The 18,216-nt window shown below is 38.1% G+C and overlaps 1 protein-coding gene across 1 annotated transcript in view; it reads left to right on the top strand.

Annotated features, from left to right (window-relative positions):
• Positions 1-18,216, top strand: part of NBEA (neurobeachin) — a 4,581,458-nt gene that overhangs the window by 4,396,733 nt on the left and 166,509 nt on the right. The window contains exon 59 of the mRNA XM_044072852.1: positions 15,942-16,097. Within this exon, the coding sequence (XP_043928787.1) occupies positions 15,942-16,097 (156 nt within the window). The remainder of the gene's footprint in view (positions 1-15,941; positions 16,098-18,216) is intronic.

Below are 18,216 nucleotides of genomic sequence, written 5' to 3'. Positions count from 1 at the left end.
GTTTGTGGGCAAATGAGAGTTGATTCAGGTGAAGAAGTTGTGGGAGTTCAAACCAGTCTAGTCCCCTAAGTGTGATACAGTGGTGTCTGCAGTAGGATCTGCCAGTAATAAATTTTGCAATTTTATTGTAGCAGGCCTCGAGTCTGTTTAGGTCAGACTGTCTAAGGATGGTAGGTATAGGAGACGCATAGAGTAAGGTGGAGATCAGTTGGGAATTGGCAATAGAAGTTCTAGCTGTCTTGGTTAGGTATTGTTTGTTTTTATACAATGCACCAAGTTTTTATGTACTTTTTTATGGTAAGAGATACGTGGATGTCAAATTTGAGATTGTTGTCCATCTCCACACCAAGAAGCTTGTTGTGATCTGATGGGGAGATGACGGTATTGTCTTTGGCAAGAATATTGAAGTGGGGGGAAATTTGGATAGATTTGGAGGGTTGGAAGATAAGGAGTTTGGTCTTGCTAGGATTTAGTAGAAGCTGGGCATTGGATAGCCAGCCTTCTACTGATGAGAATGACTCTTGTGTGCTCTTTTGGAATTCTTGTAAAGTGGGGGAAGAGCAGATGAGTGTGGAGTCATCTGCATACTGTATGAGAGAAGCATGCTTGGTGGAGATATGTAGGTTGTTGGTGAGTAGGGAAAATAGTAGGGGGCCAAGGATAGAGCCTTGTGGTACACCAAGAGTAATGGGAAAATGAGGAGATAGGTTATCCTTCCAAACAACTGATTGTTGGTGGCCAGTCAGATAGCTGTGGAACCAGTTGGTGGCCGAGTGGGAAAAGGAAAGATTAGTGAGAACAGAGTGTAGTATTTTGTGTGATACCATGTCAAAAGCTTTTGATAGATCCAGAAATATAGCAGTTGTGAACAAGCCATTGTTTTCATGATGAAGGATAGTGTTGGTGAAAGAGAGCAAGACTGTAGTAGTGCTGTGATATAGCCTGAAGCCATGTTGGGTTTTGGAGATGAGATTGTTAGCTAGGAGGTAGTTTTAAGACCTGAGAGTTAATGTATTCCTCAAGAATCTTGTAGAGCTGGAAAAGAATGGCAGTGGGGCAGTAACTGGAAAGGTCAGTGGAGGAGCCTCCTTTGTGGAGGGGAATGATGTGTGATATTTTCCACAGAGAGGGTACATAGCTTTCCAATATGGAGTGGTTAATTAATATGGAAAATTGGATAGGCTAGGGTGTCAGCTGCTATTTTTAAGTATTGTGAGAGAAGGTTGTCTGCTGCAAGTTTTGTGGGCTTAGGATCCCATGCATGGGTCCCCTTAAATTATCTATGGTATGTTCCTAGTTATTTTCATTAGGGATAACTTATAATTATCGACCATGTGATAGATAAGGCCAATCTAAAACCAAATGGAACGGGTTATTTTGAGGAAAAAAAGGGAAAATTGGCTAGGCTTAAAATAGCCCACAAGAGCAGCTAGCCTAATACTTAATGTATAAGACGTGTATAATATTAAAAATATAGATATATATATATTCTAAACCTGCAAAGAAATAATCAAGCTAAAAGGTTCTCAGAGGTATTCAGAACGCCACATACAAGACTACAGCGGTTAATGATTCAACATTCATATGCCATTGTTAAATGAATAAAATCTAGTAGACACAAGTGCCATGGCAAATGAGATTTAAGAATACTGGAATGGTTGCGTGACTTTAAGAATTGCACAGTGTGCCAGTAAAGAGCGTAGGAATAAAATTGTGGTCTGGAGCAGTGTGTAGATTGTTACTCATTGTTTTGACTGTCTGCTGTTTTCCTAGCCATTGTATTCAGGTTTGAACCCCTCTTCTACCACTTTAGTGGTATACAAACAAAAGTAAGAAATAACTGATTTTTTCTTTCATTAGATAATAAGGCTTTTGGAGTTCAGCGAGTTAAGCATCTGTGGCAGTTAAGTTAAATGCCACTCTGTAAACACTGTAACATAACATGAATCGTAAACTAGTTGTGCATTTCCAAGGTGCATACACTAATCTGCATGCTCTTAATCATGTTTTTGATGAAATATGTTCCTCTGAAGACTTGAGATGACATCATCAGCATGCAAGTAAATTTGCCCTTAAAAGGGTTAACTAACAAACTAAAGCCATAGCCTAGTGGCGGTTAATCCTTTCACTGTCTTGGTTTCTGTAATAAATGTATGTATTTTTTTCATTCTTTTTTGCAGTCAGTAATTCAGTTGAATTATTATTTAAACCACCTTCCTTCCACCTATATGTATTACTGTGAAAGACTTAATTACTTTGCGAAGGGAAGAAATCAAATAAATGTGCATTCATAGAGTATTAATGATTAAAGAAGGGTAATGTATTTATTGATAGTTGCTTGGAAAAAATAAACAAAAATTACGCTGCTGTATTTTTCTAAATTTTGTAAGATTTCCAGTTTTTCAGCAGGTCACCTGACAGCAGAACAAAAAGGGAGACTAATGATATTGCACAAAATAATATCTGAGGATACAGTAATGCTTCCATAAGGCCAAAGCAGTCCATCACTGAAATTCAGTGGAATCATTCTTTCATTTTCCGATTACTCGATTTATCCATTTCCGGGTCATGGAAGAGCTAAAGCCTGTTCCAGCTTTCAGTGGGCTCAAGACATGAATCTAATCCCAGATAAGATGTTAGTCTGTCATGGGATTCATGCATGCATACAAGGAATGCACACCTGCAGGCAATTTGAAGGATTGCTTGTTTTCCTTTGGGATGTTGGAGGAAACAAACACACAATGAAAACCTATGTGGAGACCAGTAGGGTGTTATGTAATTATTTGTTTGTTTGTTTTCTTTAGTTCAATATTTTGTGTTTTACATGTGGACCACACAGTGAAGGCACCCTGACTGCGAACAGAATGGAGTACCAAGCTGTGTGCGACAGCAGTACCCGTAACTGTGCTACTCAGCCATCCCCTTGGGAAACTAAAGTGCAGGCTTTCAGTTGTGCAAAGCTATTGCATTAGCGGGATTATTTTTATCTTCATAAACAGTGTAGCATACTTTTTTTTCAGAAATTTCCATATTTGCATCAGTCTTCTGAGGCTTGATAATTCTGTGTATTGTTTTTCAGAGCCTGATGTAGTAACGTTCATGCCTTTGTAAGACTGCATCTCTTCTTCCTAATGTCAAGACTTTGAGAGTGTAGCAGTGTGCTGTGTAAGAACACATTTAAGTGAATGAACTACTGAAACCATGAAGTATCGAGCATTTAAAACACCAAAACTTAACAGCAAAAGAAGCACACACTGTCCTTTCTTGATTCTGCAACCCTACCTCTAATGCTGGCCATACTTCATCTGAATAGCAGTAGTGCTTTGGGAAGGGTTTTTCTAAAGTTAGATGTAAGGCTTGTCCCCTGCTCCCAATCCTGCACCTGACCTTAGAAAATCCCTTCGCATAACACTGCATGCCACATCTGGGATACAGAACACATGTGCACACGCACGCACATGTAACACATCGGTCACATAACTTAACCCTTATTCTAACACTCCTATCCCCACACGCAAACACTCCAGTACACTCACTATCCGTTTACCTGATTGTAACCCACACACTCCCCCATTGTGTGAACTTGTTGATTCTGTTGTATATACTGTGTTCAGAACTCGCTCACCATCAGGATAATCTGGGGCACATCCCAACAAGTGAGCTGAATTCCGTATAGCTAATTCTTTTGTATGAATTTAGATTAATTCAGGACTGGTATTGTCCTCATAATTTCATTACTATGCAGATGGTGGTTTTAAATGTATCCCTTTTACAGTACCTTTTTATAGTACCTGATAAGAATTCAAGTCAAACTTGATTACAGCATGTACAGTACTTTCACTTTATCAAGCACTCATCATGTAATGTATTCCCATGTTCAGGTGTGATCACCGACAGATAAAGGGCTTGAAAATGTCAACATTTCTGTGCATGTGTGTGTGATATGCATTCGTGTAAAACACACAGAATACAGAGCCAGAAGCCCAAAACATACAAGTAGTCAAGTTAACAGATGAAAACTGTAATTTTTTACTAGATGTTTGGTTTCTGGCTTTATCATTAAATTATGTTGGTGGTACTTCCAAAATCTGAATATTGTGTGTTTTTATTTATTCATTTCATTTTTTCTACATGCTTTGGTTTTGAGTATTTTTGACAGTATTAATTTTTCACTTATATTTGTCTCTCTCACACACAACATATATATATATATATATATATATATATATATATATATATATATATATATGTAAATATAGATGTAAATATAAGCATGTATTAAACAAAGAATACATATTCCAGCACTCAGGCTAGATGAAAAAAATTGCAGTTCATATCCAGATAAAACCATTTTGACATCGGACTTCCTCAGTGTCTCAATGGTTAGCACCTCCCTACATTCTTATATATCATCAAATAATCTTGTGATCATAGCTTAAACAACACATATTAATTATTAATATTAATTAAAAATAAACTCTATGCTGTTGATCTAAAAGTACTGTTGACTCTATGTATGTTAATGTACTTTTAACTCTATGTATGTTAATGCTACATTATGTATACCATATGCATTTCCTCAAATTGTCTTTGTACAATTGTGCTACATAGTTCTACTTTTGTGGATCATTGTAACTGTGGATCTTTTGTCCTCGGGTCTTCACTGAAAATGGGGCAGACTAGGCCCAGTCAGACACTCCCATTAAACAAATGGAAAATAAATCTCCAGAATATTGCAACATCTAAATTTACAGTGCATAATTATATTTCACCCAAACATTCAATAATAAATGTGTTACTGGATAGTATATTTATCATTTTTGTTCAGTCAAAAATTATATCTAAAAAGTGTGTGTGTGTGTGTGTGTGTATATATATATATATATATATATATATATATATTTTTTTTTTTTTCTTATAGACAAAAAATATAAATGTAGATATGAATATATCATCAGTTATCAAACATGAAAATCAAAGTACACAAAATACTTATTATTCCCCCCTGTTAATTATATATACAGAATTCAAGATCACACAACAGTGGGTTAAGAACAAATTCCTACCCTGCTGTATTGTGATCTTACATAGAAATCAGCCAGCAGGCTGAAACACACAGAAACAGAACATTTGATTTTCTGAGCATTCACTCTTATTTACCAGCTCAAAAAGCATTCACTTATGAGCATTGGCTGTTGGAAAAGGCAACCGCATATGAACAGGATTGGTCTAAATTCACTTGGTCCAGTTTTAGAGTTTATTCATTGTGGTGGTTTGCAGTGGTGCAGTGGTTAATGCTGTCGCCTCACAGCAAGAGGTTCTCTGGTTCGATTCTCAGCTGGGGTGCCTTCTGTGTGGAGTTTGCATGTTTTCCCTGTGTTCGCGTGGGTTTCCTCCGGGTACTCCAGTTTCCTCCCACATTCTAAAGACATGCTTCTAGAGCATTTCTCCCCGGGCCTCCGCTGAAAACGGGATCTGTGGAACCTAGTCGGACTTTCCCGGTCAACAAAATGTTAAATAAATAAAAAATAAATAAAATTACATTTGGTCTAAATGTATTTGGTGCAGTTTTGGATTTTAAGCCAAACTGGGTCAGGTCAAAAGTATTACTTCCATGCTTAGGTCATAGTGCAATGTATTTTTGTCCATGTCCATTTAGTTTTCCAAAATTGGTACAAGTGAGTGCCTGGTTAGAGTCACACAGCTATAGTATACTGACATGTGAAGGTTCTTTGCAATATCTTGCATGGTGGGTTATTGGAATTAGCTGTTTTCACCAGTGTAGCGCAGTCTTGGAGTTGGAATATATAATTAGTAGGGGATATGGGGTGCAGGGGGGCCTGTCCCCATGCAAAAAAAAATATTATTTTTGTTTGTTTTGTTTTGATTCATTTTTTAGATGTATTGAGCTTAGACTAAATGAGTTTTTAAATGCATCAGTGTAGACTATATAGATTTACATTTATGTATATAAATTGCTTATTTCCATACACTAGGAGCTTACTAATCATAAGTGCACTAATCTTTTGCTTTAACATTCTAGATGTTTGACCTATGACCTCAGTAAGAAACTGAGATCCCTCATAAAATCCTCCAAAGCTAGTTACGAAAATAAAATTGCCAAAGATTCCAAAGACAACCACAAGGCATTCTATAACTATGTCAAGAATCTAAATGGCAATGCTCAGATCTGCTCTGAGCTAAAACAGAATGGCATTAAATATACTGATCCCAAGGATATTGCCAATATCCTGGCAGATCGATTCAGTGCCAACTTCACCACCCTCTCACCCCCTAAGTGGCCTATCTCAATACCGGAAGATTGACAAATTCCGGTAATAATGGCCACACAGGTAAAAAACGCACTCTCCAAAGCTAAGAATACAGCATCCATTGGACCAGATGACATCCCGGGCTGTGCACTACATGAACTACAAAATGAACTGGCACCTCACCTAAGTGTCATGTTTAATCATAGCCTCACCTCAGGATTCGTGCCCACTGAGTGGTGCACAGCTACAGTTATCCCACTCCACAAGGGGGGATCCACCTTGGATCCCAGAAACTACCATCCCATCAGTCTGACAAGCCTTATCTGCAAGGCCATGGAGCGTAGTATCATGGAACTTATAAACAAAGACATTGGCAACCTTCAAACACTGGACCCCACCCAGTTTGGGTTCGTGAAGGGCCGATCTTGTCTCCTGAACCTGATTGACTTCTTTGAATCAGTCTCCAGAGCCATGGACAAGGGTAAGGTGGTCCACACAGCCTATCTAGACCTTGCCAAGGCCTTTAACACCATCCCCCACTCTGGAATCATAGATAAACTTACTAAACTGGGCATTAATCCCTACATCACCCAATGGGTTGCTAACTGGCTTACTGAAAGAACCCACACTGTAAAAGTAGCCGACTCCAAATCCAGCTCCAGACAAGTGACAAGTGGAGTACCTCAGGGTTCAGTCCTGGGACCGCTCTTGTTTGGCATCTACTTCTCTGAAGTACAGGCCAACACTAAGGGACTCTGGCTAACAAAGTTCGCAGATGACTTGAAACTGGGAGCCATCACTGAATCCCCAAATGATGTGGATACTCTACAAAAGGGCCTTACAGAAACAGATGCTTGGTGCCAGAGCCATGAGCTCAAGCTCAATGCCAAGAAATGTATAGTTATCCCCTTTGGGAAAAAACATGTATCCATGAATTACCATATAGGTGGCAGTACACTAAACACCGAAAGTGTGATAAGAGACTTAGGGACACAGGTGGACAGTGGTCTCACCTTCGATAACCACATCGCCACTACAGTCAGGAAATCCTTCTATGTGGCACACCTCATCACTAAGGGCTTTTCATCCAGAAAAAAGGAGGTCATTGTCCCACTGTACTCATCCCTCATTAGACCCATTATAGAATACGACGCCGTGTTTGGTATGTACCTCTCAAGACATCTGCAACAACTGGAAAGGCCGCAGAAATACCTCATTAAAAGAATCACAGGCCTAAAGCAGATGCCCTATGCTGACCGCCTTAAAAAACTCCAGCTATACTCTGTCGCATATCGTCTACTCAGAGGCGATCTCTGCTTAACATACAAGGCCATGTCAAACCCAGAGCTGTTGGACATGCTACACTTAAAGAAATCCCAATCACTCAGAGCCACACGCTCCAGGGATCTAAACCTTGTCATGACAATAAACAAAACATGCTGGAGGGATAGGTTCCTGACCCAGAGACTCCCCAGACTCTGGAATAGATTGCCCATACATGTCAAGCAGAGTGCCTCTCTGGCCCTCTTCAAAAGGAACCTTGATGATTGGATGGAAGAAAGGAAATTCACCCCGGGGATCATGTCAGTTGCCCTGCTAGACAGGGGTCAAGGGAAGTAAATAGTGTGGGAAGAAATAGCCAGGGAATTGTTATGGCTAGGCTTGTATAGGCCCTAGGGCTGATAGCCTAGTACCAACCTATGAACCTATACAGAAGGTGCTAAATAAACCATTCATTGTGTGCTGCAACAAATATGCCTGATCTCAAACCTGCAATGGGGTGTTTGATGTTGTGAAATAATTTCCAACTAACACTTTATCAGAATGGAAACAATGACCACATTGATAGCAGCCCCTAAAATGTTTAGGTTATGGAGGATCAAAAAGATCTGATTGTACCTCCACCTAATACATCATCTAATTTCCTTTTTTGTCTGTTTGAAAGCCTGCATTCCTGTGATAAATTGCTGATCAGTATAGGATCTCTGAGCAAAATAGACCAATGCTTATTAATAATCCCTTTGGTATAGAAAGTGTTGGCCCCATAAGTGGTAAGAAGTGTAACTGTTGCTTCCCCTCTTACACTGCCCTTTCCCTTATATTTTATTAATTCAGCCTTGGGCATGTTATGCTCTTGGTCATGTACTGAAATTATATCTTTCTAGGAGCAGTTTGTAAGCGCTGCTGCTGCTTTATGTATGTACGGTGGTTTGTATAGTGTAATATTAAATAGTTAACATGATGCAGGCAGACGTAGTCAAGTTTGCATTTAGGCGATAACATTACTTCTAAATGTAGTACAGTGATAGAAAATAACCAGTCTCAGCAGATACTGAAAACACAAATAAATGTATTACTCACACCTGTAAAGTATAATTTAGAAATCCGAATTTCATTAACAGGGAGCATTAATTTTTGTTTTGCGCTCCTTGTTTCAGAAAGCATTCCCTCCTCATTTGGTAAAGTGCACATTGAAAGGTTGATTACACTGTTGTGAGTTACCCATTTGAATGATAGTCTTATTCAGCGTAAGAGTGATGTTAAAGAGTAAGGTAGTAAAAGTGAGGCGAGAAGATTAGGAAAAGGAGGTCAAGACTGCGTTTAGCTCTTCAAGAGGTAGAGACCTTTCATTGACATAGTCTGACCTCATGCTGAACATTTTGGCATTTATTATGGTACTGTTTAGCTTTAGCACTCTGGGTATTAAGCTGTATCTATCTTGTATCTCAGCGTTTAAAACAGCTCTCTGCCTGTGATTTATTCACAGCAGCATACTTTATTATTAGGGTTAAACTTTTTATTTTTAACTTCTGAGCATTCTTTGTTGTGCATAGCCTATTTGACTGCATACTTATCCACATATCAGTATAGCTTGGTTTAATCTGCTTTACAAAATGGCCTTATAAGATAATCTCTGTTGGTCACTTACAGTTAGAAAGGAGTGAGCCTGGTGTAAAACAAGAATGCCTCTGTTTACAGCATCATATCCCTTGACCAACAGCACCCAACAAATTCATACACTAACATTTAACTCTAACATATCACTTTTAACTTTGAAGCAGTCTATGTGCCCTGCTGCACCAGTGAACAGTAAACATAGGCAAACCCCTGTTTTACAGCTTTCTGTTGTGGCCATTTCACAAAAGATGGTATAGGAGGCCAGAAAGAAACAGTTACAAAGTTCTTGTTTGACAGATTGCTATCTGTTTCATTAAACACTGCTGGCATGTATGTTTTTTAATGTATTAATTTGTCAACCCAGAAAGCCCAATAGACATGTGGGGGACCCAGGAGCACTGTCTGTTCAAGGGAAATGTTCAGATGCACAGTAGGCAAGTGATGGGGAAGACAACCATACGCTTTACCTTGTCTACAGGAAGCAGCTCTTTAGCAACGCAGACCCTTAAACTTCTGCACTAATTGCCATACGTTCATCTCCTTAACTTCACTCTGCAATGTTAACCCAGTAAAGCCACAAAGTCAGCATACTCCTGGTATGCACAAAGTCAATTACACCTAGTTATACACTTACCCACATTTTTTTCACCTTTTGCAGTTCTTCAGGCATTACCTGATTGCTGTTTTACAGTCTTATAATGCACTTTGTCCTACATCATAGTTCACCTGCAAATTCCATCTTAATAGTAGGTAGTAAACTACAAACAACTGTGACTGAGTATACAAAACTAAGAATAAAAATGAAAAACACTTGAATTGCTGTGGAGTAGCAGAAAGATCCTCTGTGCTTATGTATAGCATTTCAGTACAGACTTCTTCAATACATCCTGAATGCTGTGTAACAGGAGATGGTAGCATCTGCTAAAATCTTGAGCTGCTTAAACGCTACTATGTTAACAGTATCAGCTGGCTATTCAGACACAGAAAAGCCTTAGTTCCAAATAAGATGTTTACTGCAAATCCTAGTCTTTTGTTTGTTGACTTTGATGTTTCTTGTTGTAGGTGTTCCAGTGGGTCCCCAGGTGTTTTTTCCCCCTTTTGCCTACTGAATGTTAAGCCTCCTCCTACTGGACTCAAGCCCATTTGTTCACCCTTGGTTGAGTCCCCAGATCTGGTAGGGTGAGAGCCATCTGGAGAGAGTGTCATTAAGGCAGGAACTAGGTCTTTTGTTCTGTTGCCTGCATCACAGGAGTGAAAGCATTTTTATGCAAGTCCGTAAATCCACCCCTTTGTTTACTCAGTTTGCCATGAGGACTCAGTGCCCCCCCCCCTGTGAGTGCACACTGCCATAGACTTGCTAATGAGGACTGCTTCCATGAGGTACCTTGTTGAGCAATAAGGACTATCCTTTCTGTAAGGGAGTGCAGTTGTACATGTCCTATTCTACTTTGTTCTCCTGCAGAAATGGGCAGATCCATACTTCCTGTCAGTGTAGGAAAACATCCAAGGGCACTAATCAGTCTAAGTTCTCCTAGGCCATAGTCAGGACTTCTGGACTTCTGCCCTCTTTGCCATCAGCACTGGTACTAGGTTTTCGATTGGAAGGAGAACTTCGTCTTCCATCACTTAAAATAAAAGAAAGTGTTTTAGCATGTAGTACAGACATGGTGTTTATTCATGATTGAAATTGTCATTACATATTAGATATATAAAACTCTTGAAACTTTAGTTCTTTTTCTCCTGTGTTCTCGTTTTAGCATGTATTGGTCATTTGCATTAATATTATTTAAGCAAGGTTATAGCCATTTTGCTCTCATATCTGTGAGCATCACCGTGTATCTTAAGCAGGAGCTACTCAAGGACCTTTTCTTACAGGTTGTTCAAGCTTTTGTTAGGAGCTGTAGTAGGTGTTATAAATGTATATATAGTTTTAAATCTGATCAGTTAGCTACAGTGATGTGCATGTCTTAGTATGTAGAACTTCTAGAAAAATTAATAGGAGTGCATACCTCATGGAATTAGATCACGTTATGGCTGTGTGTGCTGGTTATTAAGCTTGAGATGTGTGTCACAAGTGGTGAAATTTCTGCCATAAGTGATGAAACATACTTGCTTTAAAGAGTTTGAGTTTACAGCTGTGTAAGTATTATTAGTGGAATTGTGGCTCAGCTAAATGTTTGTGGGATTCTTTCACTAGCAGGGAATTTTGCACAAAAACTGGAAGCTTTTTAACCAGTGTATTCTTCAAGGTGGTTAGCTGAGAAACTTGAAAAATTCAGAGCACTCCATTCCTGCATTTTGCTGGGAAGGAATACATTAATGGTATTTACTTTTTACTTTTCTGGAATTGGAGAAACACAAAACAGCAGCACTTAGAGAAATACAGTAGTTATTGTTAACCCTGAAAGGACTTGCTGTTTGTTAAATATTTATTTGTTACTAGAGCACAAGGTCATACAGAGGATTATGCGTGCTTATATTACTGAGAGAAAAACTACAGCCAAAGACACTAAATTTACTGACGTGATTCTGCAACATGAAATGAAACAATTTGTGGTATAAAATCTGTGAAATAAGGGTATACACTTTTAAGAGAAACAGACCTGACCTTAAATATTGTGGATATATGCTGAACAAGCAGAATTACTAATGTTTAAAAGCGTCAACTTAAAAAAAGAAGTAGGATAAAATGAGTCAAGTAATAAGGCAAAATGGGAAGTATATTTAAATTGTCTTGTAAAATAATGGATATAAAAGAGAGAGCTACATGAAAATGTGAATCCAAAATAGAACCCAGAGTGAGCACATGCCTTTAATTCAATTGTGTAATAGATGTGGCTATAGGAATGGCATGAATAGTTTTCCTGCAGTTAATGAAGCCTACAGAACCTGTGGTTGAAAAAGATACTTCCCTAAAATATGTAAATTCAAAACAAGACTGTTCAAAGGAATTTGTATGTTGATGGAAATATGAAAACAAACAGTTTGTGGATTCTGTGAAAGTGAAATTAATGTATCCAGTGAAATCTAATCTGAAAATATTTCTGATACATCTGAGACATTTATACAGGACTTGAAGGTAAATAAAAAGAAATTTAATGTGCATATTGTAGATGTTAAAATAGACACAGGTACAGAATGTACTTATCAAAAAATGCATTTAAGTAGCTGGAACTTAGATGTCCCTGAAGATGGAGCTTTGTGTTAACTGTTAACATATTATGGCTGCCGGGGTGGCACCATTAGGTCAGAAACCTCTGAAATTTTAGTACAAAATCTTTTTCAAATTGTTGCAGTTAAAGAAACAAAGTCTAGTGTCTAGCCTAGTGTTTTGGGTTGTAAGGCTTTTGATTTGTTGGGAATCCTGAAATGAATTCACAGTATATAACAAAGACAGCATATGTACAGAATCAGTCAAACAGTCACAGAGACAGTTTAGATTCTCTGCTAAACCATAGCACTGATGCATGCATTTATTTGTTGATGCATTCCCAGGCTTTTGAAGCATGACAGTAGAATATTGTGTATCATTAAAATCTGCTGTAATGTTAGAGATGCATGTTCCTAGAAAAGCACCATCAGCCTTTAGACATAAAGTAGAATGGGAACTGGAGAGAGAATGAAAACCTTTCATGTCATTAAAAAAAGTTGAATTAGCAGAATGAGAGAGCAGTATGTTTGTTGTTGTAAAGAAAGGTAAAATTGACATTTATATTAATCTGCAAGATTTTTCAATATTGTGCACCACCTACTCTACTGGTGGTGGTTTCAAGAATACCATATGCAAAGGTTTTCTCTGTACTAGATGCAAACCAGTGTTTCTGGCATATAAGGCTAAGTGGACAAATGGTGTGCATTTAATACACTATTAGAAAAGCATTTAATAAACAGTTAGGAAGGTGCAAATTATTTCAGTTTCTACTTGCTATTTCATTAGCAGCAGCATGCACGAAACAGTTGTTGCTTAAGTAACTGAAGGCTTGTAAGGTGTTGTAAAAATAATTGGTGATTTGTTCATGTGTTGTAAGACACAAGAAGAGAATGAAAACAGAATGGATATTATGGTGCCAGACAGTCTGAAACCTGATCCAGAAAAGGAATGAGCAATACTGCAAATGTCAAGGCCAGAAGATAATCAGGTGTTACAGAGGTTTCCAGGAATTGCAGTGTTTATACCTAAAATGACTGAAATAGCTCTGCCTCCAGGAAAGCTATTATAGGAAAGTGTAGCTTGGCAATGGAGCTATGAACAGCAAAGTTTAATTTTGAAATTCTGAAAAAAATGTAGTTAGTTATACAAGAAAATGAAGAGTGGTGAAATGTATGGCACAATGTGCTAGTAACAGGAAGTTGAAGGTGACTGATCCAGTGTATAAGACCTAGTAAGGAGTGTAGCTGGGGAGATTGTAGTGTAATAAGGATAACCGTAGGCTTCTTGGGGTTCAGAAAAGGTAGCCTAAGTGATCTGTGGACTAAACGATGTGGACTGTGAGTTTATACTAATAGGCTTATGTGGTTGTACCCTCAAAAAGATGAAAGAATTAGCTGTGATTTGGATCCACAGAGCACAAATTGTGAACTAAATATTATGGTGGGGGGGGGCATGATATTGACTTGCCAGGCCTGTAGGGATTAATTTAATGTGTGTGACATTGAAGATTTTTGTTGATAGTGTGATGGTCAACTGAAAGTCCCTTCTATCATGGATAAAGTCATATATACTTAGGGGAAATGGTTAGAAATGTTGACAGGTGAATGGCAAAGAGCAAACCAGGGCAGCTAAAGTTGAGCTAGTTGTGCAAGGAGTTTATTGTCAAGATAATGAACCTCATTTCATTGGCTTGATATTTATGCATGTCTAAGTTTTGATACTAATTAATACTTCATAGTAAGCTTGTATTGTTGTAGCCAGTCTTTAGAACCCTCTCTTTGTTAATGTAGCTTTTTTTAGTAAATTAATGACTGTATTTAAATATCTCTTACAATATTGCTTATTTGTTGTATTTTGGTATCATTTGAAATTTGGAAAATTGGATGCAAACAGAGATAGTCTGCAGGTGTAACAGCAACTGTGTATGTCTGCTTTGCCATTTTCTTGTGCTAATGAGGAGCTGTGGCTGCAGAAAGGTCTGCTGAAGTGAAAATATTAAACTGGACGATGGCCAGCTCTTCTTTATGTGACTAGTTGATGGATAACTCATGAGATATGTGCATTTCCAATAAATTAAGAGGATGCAACCATAACAGAGTAGCACAGGTAGCCATGCCGGGCCACACAGCAGGCCTGCCTTAATTGTTGCTTGGTATACAGCAGGAGAGAGATATTGACTGCCTCCCTAAATGGAGAGTGATCCCCATGAGCTCAGTCTTCCACCTGTACCACTGCTCAGTGGAGGTGCATAGTGAATAACCATTTGTATTGGGAAATTCTTCAAATAATGGGTCACAGCAGTGCAAGTAAGGAGCAATAGTAGGGAATGAGGGTATGTGTGGGGGTGGAGAACTGATGGAAAAATGCTTCGTCTTAATGTCCATCTCTGCATTATATTTTATCTGTAATCTCTATTACTGAGGGTTGGGTTGTTTAATTGGAGTTATGTCACTCTTTCTCTGTTTTTGTTGTTTTTCTTTATCTGTTTCATTTTTGTTTGGGTAGCACGGTGCTACTGTGATTTACAATGCTGACTCACAGCACTTGATTCTTGGGTTCGGTTCTCAGTTGGGGTATTTTCTTTGCGGAGTCTGCATGTTTTGCCTTTTTCTATGTGGGTGTTTCAGCCCACATTCCAAAGCATTTGAAGGTGAACTGTTGATCCACTAAATTGCTTGAAGGGGTCCATACCGTGGCTGTATGTGTCCTGTGGCAGGTTGGTGTTCCATGGAGAGTTAGTCTTCCTGTCTTGTGCCCATTGCATGCTGAGATAAGCTTCAGCGCCCCTGTCTGTCTCAGTTTGGTTAAGCAAATTATTGACGAATTAATGCTTTGTTTTCACCCTGTCTGTATTTTGACTTAATTTTAGTTGAATTTGCTTTTAATTATTGCCAAGTTTATGTATCTGAACTGTTGCTTTGTTTGGTATTTATTAGACATACTGTTTTCTCTTTTTCAGTGACTTAATCTCTTACACCAGTTGTGTGCGCTCAACAGTAAGCCAATTAACTGTGGCTAACATCATTGCTGCTTCTTAAAGATCAGGACTTAAGATATTGTCGTTGGTAGCATTACATTTAGTTCTGCGAGATAAACATCATACCATTAGTGAGAGTGCTACTCTGACCTTATAATTAATAGTTACAGCTAGAATTAAGCATGTCATCTTACAGTTGCATAAACCAAAGAGGGTAGCATTCACGAGTATCTGTAATGATTGTTTACATAAAACAACCATATTTTCTGTGTTTGGTTGGCTAAGATGTATGTCCTCCTCCTTGTTGTATATTTAGAGAAAATGTACTGTTGAAAATGGATTAGTTTTTGTTAATTTTTGTTGGTTCTGATATTGGTTGCTCAGTGTTTCTTTTTCCTTTTTGTTTGGCTACAGAGTTTCAGGCATATTTTTTTCAAATTAACTTCCCTGAAAAGTGCAGCGCTAAAGACATTTGAATAAATCTGAGCATAACTGGTGGTATATGAATTAGAGACATCAAAAGACAGGCCAGATGTACTGTATTGATGGGATATTCATATTATCGGTATTTTCGTGATTATTCTGGATGATAATACTTAAGTGTTATTTTTAACGCTTCTTAAATTTCTGCTTTTCCCTGTAGCCAATAACTCAGGCGTGAACAAAAGACAGATCACGGACCTTGTAGACCAAAGCATCCAGATCAATGCGCACTGTTTTGTTGTAACTGCAGACAATCGCTACATATTAATTTGTGGTTTCTGGGACAAGAGTTTTCGAGTTTATTCTACAGAAACCGGTAAGAAAATGGTCTAGAAAAACATGTCTTTCTGTTAATTTAAGTGCAGAAAACCAAGTAAGTTTCAATTAAATTATGTAATTGCAAGAGCTTTCCTTCCACATTAAAAAAATCAATTTTATTTTCATGTGTAACTTCTTAAACAAGAGTAAAAAAAATGCAGTCTCAGATTCTTTTTCTACACTGAAGAAATTTAAGTAAATGTTTTAATCTTTGATTTTACAACCCTTTGCCAGCACTTTTCACTCTTTATTAAAATGTGTATAATATAGACCTCCCCATGCTGCAGTCAAAAGGCTTAACTTTGAATTGTGTGTACCCTGTAATCAGGAATATTGGATGTGTATCTCACCTGGAAGGCAGGTTTACCATGTTTTGCATAAATGCTGCACTTGTGATAATATGCACATTGCTTTTGAGAAAAACCTAAACAATTTCGAGGTAGGAACATAATTCACTTTCTATACATGTGGATACTGTTATGGTAAGAGTAAAGTGCACATTTAATCAATGATCTGAATTTCTTTATTAATTATCTGGGTAATCATCCTTTCACATTTATACATTTGCAGGTCAGGGTAGTGCTTAAACTCAGGGGCAGGAAAGCCTTGTTCTCCCCAGTGTAGTAGTCGGAGTCTGAAATTGATTATTTCTTATCTCGTGAAATAGAGGGGATGTCAGTTTACAAAGCAGTTTTTTGGGGGCTTTTTTTCTTGGATTTTCCCAGGCCTGTCCACTAAGCCTCAGGAGTGAAGTGCAAAAAACTACCTTTCCTTTAGCACTATAAGGAAATCAGAGGCTTGCTTGCCTGGGAAGAGTCATATAAAAAGGTGGTTTGGAGAGCTGAAAATTTAGAATCTTTTAGGGGAGTTGTCAGAAGTATGAAAAGTGTACAGCATGATAACCCCATCTGGGAGTAGAGAAATAATGCACTGTTTTAAATTTTGGTAGTAGACATTTTGTAATTACAGGATGAGAAGGATGAGGCAGAGGAAATTGCGGATGGGGAAGAGATTAGTGAGAGTTTAGAGAACATCTCTGTGAGATTCAGTTAGAGAAGTTGGAGTTTCATATCTAAGTCACCAAGGCCTGCTCTTTTCTGAAGACTGATGAGCCGGGAAAACTGGTGAAAGTGCTCACAAGACTTGAGAAAATGAAAGTTTAAATCAATGTATTAAATGTGGTTATAACTGGACACAAGGATATGGCATAATCCTTTTTGGGCTTCTGTCAGGAGGTCTGAGAAGATCCACTCCAGGATCCAGCACAGGACATTGCATTTGCCAGATGGACTTTCTCAGGCCCATTTTTAAGGAAACAGTAGCTCAGACCATTGAATGTTTACCCAAATGGGAAATCATAAGGTATAATTTAGCACATGGCATGATTTTAACTAGGTTCGTGAAGACCAATTTTTGGACTGATTAACTGCCTTCTTTAATGTATCCTTCATTCTTTGAAGCATGGCTTGCTTATCTTAAAGTATCTGAAATCTGTTATTTACATGGTTAGCTATAGTCTTATAGCTTTAAACAGCCAGGACCTTAGGATCTTAGTGAGCATCCTAGAAAGCAAGGCAGACAAGTATCTTGTCTTTGGTTATCTCAGCAGAGCAGGAAGGGTTTTATGAAAGGTCATCATTCTTGAAAATGCAGTCTTCTGTCCTAATGCTGAAAGCTCTGATGATGCAATGACTATTATTTCACTAGATGGGGAAAGGAATTTGACAGATTCAGCTTTTCTATTTTACAGTTTTACTAAAGCAGTTAAGCAGCTCTGTAACTGTTTTTGTAGGTTCATTGTTAATGGATTTATTTCTAGATCTCTAATTCATCTAACTGGTGTAAATTAGGAGTGTCTTCTTTTTCATCTTGATAAATATATATATATTTGGACATGTTGGTTAAGCTATTTAAGAAAGAACATTTGATCACTTTACAGACTTTCTATGCTCAAATGTTGAGTATTTTGTTGTACTTGGAATGCTTCCAAATCAGCTTGCAAAGTGCGCTGGAATTTTGTATGACTTTGGTACGTACTTCAAGCATAAAGTCAGTAGATGTAAGCAGGAGGTGCTTCACTTAAATGCATATCCCTGCCCAGAGATGTACATGCTGGT

The sequence above is a fragment of the Protopterus annectens genome, chromosome 5.part1 (assembly GCF_019279795.1).
Source record: "Protopterus annectens isolate FY-2018-M chromosome 5.part1, PAN1.0, whole genome shotgun sequence".
In the NCBI taxonomy this organism is placed as follows: Eukaryota; Metazoa; Chordata; order Ceratodontiformes; family Protopteridae; genus Protopterus; species Protopterus annectens.
The sequence above is the reverse complement of the archived record's forward strand: the minus strand, read 5'-3'. Positions and strand labels throughout refer to the sequence as shown.